Raw genomic sequence first — 8,584 nt, forward strand, 5'->3', positions numbered from 1 at the left:
CCCTCCCACTTTGTACACTGGCTGAGATGCGTGTGACGTTGCCCGCAGGACATCGTAGCTTTTGACAGTGAGCATGACCAAACAGAACACTACATTTGGAAAAAAATAGTACCCTTCAGAAATAAACTTTATCTTTTCAGCCATGTTCTGAAATAAAAAAAAAATTATAATATTGTAGAACAGCCTTAGCCTCATATAATTCAAATTTACTGATATTGAGAGCCACTAGTTATCTCTTTGAGAGCATGGCTCAGGGATGTACTGCACTTTGAGATGTTCACAGTCAAGTATCAGCCTCACTCACAGAGAAATTATTTCCCTAATGGGATTCCAGCTTTAAAATAATCACACTTTAATGAAGACAGCAAAATGAAAGTATACTCCAAATAAACAAACATTACCTCTCAGAGTGGTAGTTTTATTTGTATGCATTCAAAAGCACATAGTTTTTTTCACAGGAATATAAGCATAACAATGGTGAAACATCCCTATCAGATCCAACCACTATTCTGAAGGATTCAAGAGCAGATCCAAGAAACTTCACAGGAGGCAATGGCAGGACAACCTGCTCCAGAAGAAAGTTTCTGCTTAATCCCCACCAATGTAATACTTGGCCGATTTAATAAAACATGTACGCTTATACCCCTTTGAAAAGTAATATATATATATATATATATATATATATATAAAATCTGTATTTCTTATAGATTTCTGTACAGTATTATTTACAATATATTGCAAAGACTTCACTCTTATCTCCATATTCCAGACCATAAACCCCAGACTTTGTACCTTTCTCCCGTTATGCCACAGCTGCAGACATTGCCCCTTGTCACAGCACTGGAGAACCATGAAACACTTGGGTGTAAACAGCAATTTGTTCTGTACACTTGCATCCCATTTGACTATTTTGTTTACATGGTTCTAGTCAAGCAAAATAATTCAATTTATGGCTAGCCTTTGTCATCAGCTGCCATTTTAGGCTCCCTAGACTATTGGAAAATCAGCTCCATTGCTAAAACTTCTGTTCCAACTGCAACAGCCCACTTTTCCAGTTTAACACCAAAGCTGGGAAATTCCACCCATCCCAAATACTAAAGAAAAAATCTTTTCTTTTTGAGAAAAAGATAGGTAGTGGCTAGGATTAGCAAGTTCTTGTTGAAAGAACTGAAAGACCCAGCAGAAGAAAGGAAAACCCTCTACATGTAACAGTAACAGGAGTGGAATGAACACCAGAGCTCTCTCCACTTGGAAAAAGCACTGAATTAGCCATTCCCAAAATGTATGGGGAAAGAAAGCTGTCATCTATTTTTGTTCTGAAATATAGGAAATGTCAATTATTAGCTTCCCCAGAAGGTATTATTAAATAAAGGAAATCTACAGCTTAACATAACAGGAAAAGAACCAGGTCCACATCACCTCTGAAATAAATGGGAGTGCTTGGGATTCCCACAGAGTTTGAACAAAGCCAGAGAAATTTTGCCACATCAGTGTGGAAAGTCACCTGAACCCTATTGAACTATCCATAAAAACAAAAAGAGGGATTAAAAAAGTATTCAGAATGGGTCCAGTTCTGATTTCACTAGCCTCTGCCATACAACCCTCATCGATTTTCAGAAAGGCTGATGTTCAGTATTTTCAAGCAAATTAAACATATTCCTTCCTAATATTGAAAACTCATGAGTAATACATCTTTCATCTTAGCTTTTGAAAGCTGCTCAATGGACAGAGGAACAACAAATAGAAGTTAGAAAATGAAACAAAAATTTTCCTTGGAAACAAAACAAATTAATTCTCTTCTCCTGTAGCAGGGCACTGGATTGTAACTCAAAAGATTTTTCCTGCACTCTGAACTATGTACAGTAATCCATGTTTTTGAAAAAAAGCATTCCTTAGCTCTGATATATAAATATATATGTGGTACAGCATCTTGCTGGGAGCATGAACAGAACAAATACATCAGATTATGCTCCTGACTAATAAACCTAGACTGTGATCCTTAAAAACCTGCATCTTCAGTGTATAACTCTTATCATATTAGCAGCATCTTGACGTTTTCTGAGAATCATCCTTTCATAATAATGTAACAAATATATATGGAGATTTCGTTATGTAAGAAAATATCCACATATGCTACCTTCTCTCCAAGTTTGAAGGAGCTCACACAAACTACTTTGTTTTCTCCAGCTGAAAAGTGGTTCCACAATTATTTTATCTGGAATGGTTATCTAGTTATCTTAAGAACTTCAGACATGTAGGCCTTAGCACCTAACGCTAGAAACAGAAGACATTGCATTTCCAAACTGGTGCTGTAATTGAGAACTAACCATCCAAGGACTGACAAACACATTCAAACCCATGGAAGTGCAACTCAGATGATATTTAGCTGATGTCGATGAGCTCCTCAAGGACAACTCTTCCACAACCATGGTAACTCAAAGTAAGTTTTTAACTTCTGCAGGACCACCAACTGAAGTCAACATTGTGCCAGTCAGGCAGCTTTCACAGATGGGTATCACTGCAAATGAAAGGGAAAGTGGCTTTGGCTTTTTTTTTTTTTTTATTATTGTTTTGTGGTTTGCAATGTCCATCTAGAAATGCTTTGATTTTCTAGCAAGCAATGACAAATTGGGATGTTTGATGCATAGCCAGCAAATTCCATGAGTTACTGCAGAGGCCTCATTCACTACACTAATGATCCAAGTATCACCTTTTAAAACATGTTTAGCTCAGGCAGCCCAAATGAAGCATTTTACTGATGACACTGAGTGAGGTGTTGTCTACACTGGGTGCCATCAGGACATTCCCTGGCCTGGCTGTGCCCTAACATGCCCTCCTGCCCTGCACAGCCCTAGTGCAGACCCACACTGGGGAAGTGTGGCCCAATACAGCCTGGCACAGCTCCCTATGCTGTGCCATGCTGTAGCAGCCTGCTCACTCACTGCCTAAAACCAAAGGTGTTACACCACGACTGCCAAACCTTGCCATGTGTGCCATGTCAGACTCAGGCACATATTGCAAACAAGCTGTACTGTTCTGCAAGGCAGAAACAATGCAGAACCTCCCTCAATACCTGTTTCCTGGAAGTATTTGGTGCTATTCTTTCCCCATTGCTGAGCAAACTGTGTGACAACCCAGCAAGAGCAAACTAGATGAATACAAGGTACACTGACTTGGCTTGCATGCTCTCAAGGAAAGAGGTTTGGCAGGGATTTAGCTCACATGTTTGCCAAGTATTTCAGAATAGGCCACCACAGTGAGTCCTCACCAGCCAAGCAAATGATGGTGAATGATGTCAGGATGAGCTCTGATCAAAAGCTCTGGTAAGGCAGAGCCTTTGGACATCCAGGTGGAGTCTGTCTGCAAGGGAACACCCGACCCAGAGGTCATTGCCACTTCATTCCCACTTTGTCCCGCCATCCCTGTTGACAAATTCATTGCTGGAAAGAGATGGGTGCACACAACAGACCTTCTGTCACATCTGGAATGACATCCTGAGGCAGTGAGCTGACACTGAATACTATTGCAGATGGCAACTGCTGCCACGCTTCAATTTTCCAGGGGATTTTGTTTCCTGCTGTCTTGCTGGGGCACAGTTCACAATCTCCACTTTTCATTGCAGCCTTGGACATCCTTGGGCTTGACAAGAGTGAGACTTCCAGGGGATGGGGGTGAAGGTAGGAAAAAACAACAAAATACTAAACTTGTACAAAGTACGCATAAGCCAGATGAGGGAACAGTTTCTTCCTGCATCTGGTTTTGTTCAACTTCCAAGTCATTTCTTCCAATTCTGAAGAAAGAAGAAAAACAGTGTCATTTGTTATTTATCACATCAGACAAGCTTAAGGTGATACTCTAAAGCTTTTATTCAGCTGCCTGTGGCTACTGCCAACATAGTAAATTACCCTCCCTGGAGATTTCCACTTGAATAATGCCCACCCATTTAAGAATGAGGAGAAACTCAAGGCTGAATAATCTTGATTCTGCTCAGGAAGGAGGATGCAGAATGAACGAACCCTCTTCCTAGAATCAAGCAGAACTGACAGTGAGAGGAACTGCAATGACTATCTTGGTAAGGACCTCAGTTTTCCACACTCTGCAATCATCTCTCTGATGAAACGTGCTAAAGAACCTGATCCTTCAACCAGCTCTTTTATTTACATGGTGCTCCATCAGGTCCCAGAGAGCTCATGAAAAATTAAACAGAGAACATAAAATATGAATGGAATGATCACTGGCCCATAAAAGCTCTGCAGTTCTTGAAAGGTGTTTTATACATAAGGAATGTTGGGATTGCAGAACTAAAGTTTCTGCCTCATTGTCCAAGGAAAATGCCACAATTTTCAAGCCTCTGTAGCAAACCAGGAACTTCTAAGGATGTGCCTGGGAACACCAGGAAAAGTACATTGCTTCCCAGCAGAGAATAGCAGGCCACTGCCCTTTAATAACTAAGCTAAACAGAGCCAAACACTTGGATACTGTGAAAACATACAGGTATCTGACCTGATGCTGTATTGTCAAGGTGTAGAACTGAATGAAAATTTAGACCAGAACTACAAGACTCATCTTGCAATCACATGATGATAAATAACTCTCTCCTTAAATTCTGTCCAGTAATGCAGTATTTAACTTATGGTAACTTTTGATGACCCTTGTCCTTTATCCTGGGTGCAGTGAGCAGGTATCTTTAGCTGACCTTTCTGAACTTCCCACTTCTGTGGCCTAAATGATAAGTATGTTCTCAGTTTTCAGAAACTACCTAACAGATGAGATCCAACAGTTGAGAGTTAGCCCGAATACTCTTAAAATTAGGTTTATAAATAAGGACCCTCTGAATTAGTCTTTCCTAGGCTGTCAAAGGAATTGCTACCAGAGTAATTAAAGTTATTGCAGAATGAACATAGGATCCTAACTGGAATAAACTTGATGTTTTTTCCATTGAGATCTTATCACCACCTTGTTAGGTTGTGTACCACAATTTTCTCTTACATGGTAAAAATAAAAATCCACTGACCAAGCTCATGTGAGGTTGCACTGGTTCAGCTCCTGGTACTTCCCACCCTTGCCTTTGCCGTGGTGCAGCACCTCCTGTGCAGACTGCATGCTCCAGCAGCATCTCCTGCCTCAGCTGCAGCACTGGACACGCTTGGCACATGGATGGGGAAAGGACCAGCTGCTCCCTCTGGGGCCAGCTCTGTGGTGCTGACCTGGACCTTACCCCCACCAGGGGCATTCAGGAGCAAACAGGGTTTTATTTGGTTGTTTTTCTTGTGTGGTTTGTCCTTGCTGGAATCTACCTCCCATCCTCTTGTTCAGTGAGGCTGGCAGCTGCAAGCAGCTTCACAAAACCACCACCTTCCTCATTTTGTTTTGTGTATCTCCCTGGCCTTTTATCACAGAAGGATGAGCAAGGAGACATAATTAGTTCTCTCTTTCTTCTCTCTAAAATTATTTGGGAAAGGATTTGTTACATAACAACACTCCTTTCAAGCTGTCAGCCGCATACCTGAGAACATTTTTATCAGCACAGCCTTGAAAGGTTTTTGTAAAATGACTCTCTCCCTGTCTTCCTCCTCTTCCAGGAAGAAAATTGACTTTTGAGAAAAATTCTAATTCTAAAGATGAACCAAATTTCACATCATTAAAAACAGTTTCAAGTAAATGGACTTTTGTCTTATATGGATTAAAGGAATTTAGAGTGACAGCCTCACATCCACATAGGAATGAGGCTCAAGCACTACAATTCTCCACATTCTTGGGCCCATGTGCTCTATCAACAGCTGTATCTACACCAAATTATGTTCTTCTCATGCACCAATTACCAACTGTCAGAAAATATACATGTAATCCTTCATATCAAGACCTACTCATGAAATTTTTAAATACCTCACGGTAAGCTGTGGTAGTTATCCTAGGGGCTTTATGTACTGGAAGAAGAAAAACTCCTATCTCATGGATTATCAACACCACAAGCTCCATGAATATAGTTCTCTTCCAGGAGATCATCCGCAAAATAAACACCGCTTTTATTAAACCCAGGACACTGGCTTTTACCAGAGCTAAATTTGTTATGCTTCCGTCTGTGAAGTAATTGATTTCTAAGCCTAGATCCACACTTTTGTGTTAATTTTCTTTGGCTTAAAACACTGGAGCACCCCTCTGACCAAGGCAAACCCACAACCCACTCCCAGCTACCAGAACCAAAACGCACAACAAAACCCACTGCAGAGAACACCCAAACTCTGTGAAATGCTATGAGGTCACCTGGAACATACTTTTAGAGTCCCAACAGGAAGCCATAGAGGAAATAAGATTCATAGCAGGGCACTGATTCAGTTTTGCTTTTCTGATACTTGGGGGTGCCTATGTGTAAGGAGAAGAAGAGAGACTGAAGTAAAGGGGAAAAAACTGTAGCAGTGTGGTGTAAATACAGTGCACTCCTGACGAGTAATAGTTTCAGCAGTAGAGTATAAATAACAGGGTACTCCTTATTAGTAGTAGACTCTTCAGTCTGTTATCCAAATAACTGTAGCTAAAGGTTGAATATATTTCTAAGGCATTTTCCTAGCATTTAATCTAGCAGAAATTAGAAGAAATAAGATATTTGCAAAGCAGGAATCAGCAAAGTGCAGGCATCCTTCACAGACACCGACTATCTAATATCCTGTGGGGGGTCTAAACCTGGCAAGCTGCAAACATTTACTTGTTTGTATTTTGGTTTTTGTAATAACACACATTTCTGCTTTGCAAAAAAAGCCATACCTGGAACATGCGGTAAACAAAACACATTTTCCTTCAGCCCTTCCTGAAAACACTCATATAAACCACGAGAAGTTAACAGCTCTCTAAAAACGAAAGAGAAACGCAAATTGCCAGGACGAGGCTCTGCACACACCTTGAGCTCACCAGGCTCCAACGCAAGCTGGATGAAGGCATCACGCCAGTTCCTGGATCACCTTATTGCTCTCCTTGGCTTTCTTACACGTGTACAACCACTTGATTATCCGAGCGTTGCGCTCAATCACGGAGGTGCTGCTGGGGACCTGCTCCGTGAGCTCGTCCTCCAGCAGCCCCTCGTCCCCGCTGTGCCGAGTGAACTCGCTCTCCGATGTGGCCACGCTGATGCTGCGTACCTTGAAGGAGACATTGTCAGACACCACAGAGAAGTTCTCTCGCCCAAGGTCCTCAATGACCTCCTGCTCCAGGCCACAGTACTTGAAAAATGTTTCAAACTCAGCGAAGGACTTGGAGTAGCGAGAGCTGATGTCTGACTGGGAGCGATGGAGACCTCTCCTCTTCACCTCCTTGACCTCTTCAGGAGGTGTACTCAGTTTCGAGGGTCTCTCATGCTCTTTTGTACATACCCCTGCCCCTTCAGCGCTCACAGGGATAGTCTGCATCGCTCCATGGTCGCTTGGCTCACGGTCACCATCTTTTGCTGAGACAGGCTCGCTGCTCTCGGTGGCGGCGATGTCCTCCATGACTCTGGGCAACGCAGGGGAAGCCAACTGCTTCTCCTTTATGGACCCATTGAAGATCCTCCTCACCAAATTCCCCCGCGAGCTGTCCTGGCTTTGACCCCTGCCGAGCTCACATTTCTGGCGGTAGATCACCAGGGAATCGGGCCGCATCTGCCTCTTGGTGCTGCGCCTGGCGATGGGGGGGCCGTGCTGCAGGGGGGCCCGGCAGGAACCCCCGGCCGTGCCCGGCTCCCGGGGCTTCGCGCCCGCGCCCCTGCCCGGCTCCCGGCTCGCCGCCCTGCTCTCCACGGAGCAGGTCTCGCTGCTGCTCTCCGAGGCTGAGCTGAGCGCGATGACGGGGTCCTGCCTGCTGCCGATGACCTGCTGGCTCTTTACGTACTTGGCCTTGTCGGCGGCCAGTCTCTCCACGGCACTTTTCCTGCCCGGCTTGCCGGCCTCCAGCTGCCTGCGGAGGTACTCGGGCCCCTTGTTGAGGAGCCGCAGGGGGAGGGAGGAGTGCAGGTCGGAGATGGCGTGCATTCCCACGGCCCGGGAGAGTTCAGCTGGCATAGCAATTTCAGGGACGCGGATCCTGCTTCCAGTCCCACAAGGGAAGTGGTATAAGAAAATGTTTTAAAAATTTTAAAAAAGGAGAAAAAAGGAAAATCGCGGTGTAGGACAGCCCGGGCGCGCAGGCGGCGGCACCGCGCTCCCAGGGCCGCGCTCGCCGCTCCGTCGGGGCGCCGCATGTCCCGCCCGCCCGCCGGCAGGCACAGCCAATCCCGGCCGGCAGGAAGGCGGGGACGGACGGAGGGAGGGAAGGGGGGAAGGAGGCAGGAGCCGCCCTGGGGGGGCAGCGGCTCAGTCCCCGCCGCCTCCCGCGGAGGTGGGTCGGCCGGGGCTCCGGGGGTTCGGCGCTGCTCTGGAGACGGGGTGTCTGCTCCGACCTCGGGGCACTCGGGGGGGTTTGAGGGGTCCCCTCAGAACCTGTCCCGGGCCGCAGCCTGGGAACGGGGCGCTGCTTGAGGGCTGACCCGGCACACCCCAGCGCATCTTCCCCTTGGGGGGCACCACCTGGCCCCGCTCCTTTCGCGGCCCTTACGCGGTGCGTTCCCCCCGCGGGT

At 45.3% G+C, this 8,584-nt stretch overlaps 1 protein-coding gene across 1 annotated transcript; it reads right to left on the reverse strand.

The window, feature by feature from the left end:
- Positions 1-391: 391 nt before the first annotated feature.
- On the reverse strand, positions 392-8,174 carry FAM110C (family with sequence similarity 110 member C). Its single transcript, XM_064707640.1, has 2 exons — positions 6,896-8,174; positions 392-3,790 (listed from the first exon to the last, which is right to left on the reverse strand). Exon 1 carries the CDS (start codon positions 8,028-8,030, stop codon positions 6,936-6,938), a length of 1,095 nt encoding a protein of 364 aa, XP_064563710.1. The 5' UTR covers positions 8,031-8,174; the 3' UTR covers positions 392-3,790; positions 6,896-6,935.
- Between the last annotated feature and the right edge of the window lie 410 nt (positions 8,175-8,584).

Source organism: Zonotrichia leucophrys, chromosome 3, assembly GCF_028769735.1.
Source record: "Zonotrichia leucophrys gambelii isolate GWCS_2022_RI chromosome 3, RI_Zleu_2.0, whole genome shotgun sequence".
Classification (NCBI taxonomy): domain Eukaryota; kingdom Metazoa; phylum Chordata; class Aves; order Passeriformes; family Passerellidae; genus Zonotrichia; species Zonotrichia leucophrys.

Excerpts from the sequence above, each read along its gene's own strand:
- FAM110C (XM_064707640.1), bottom strand. The coding sequence starts at position 8,030 with ATGCCAGCTGAACTCTCCCGGGCCGTGGGAATGCACGCCATCTCCGAC.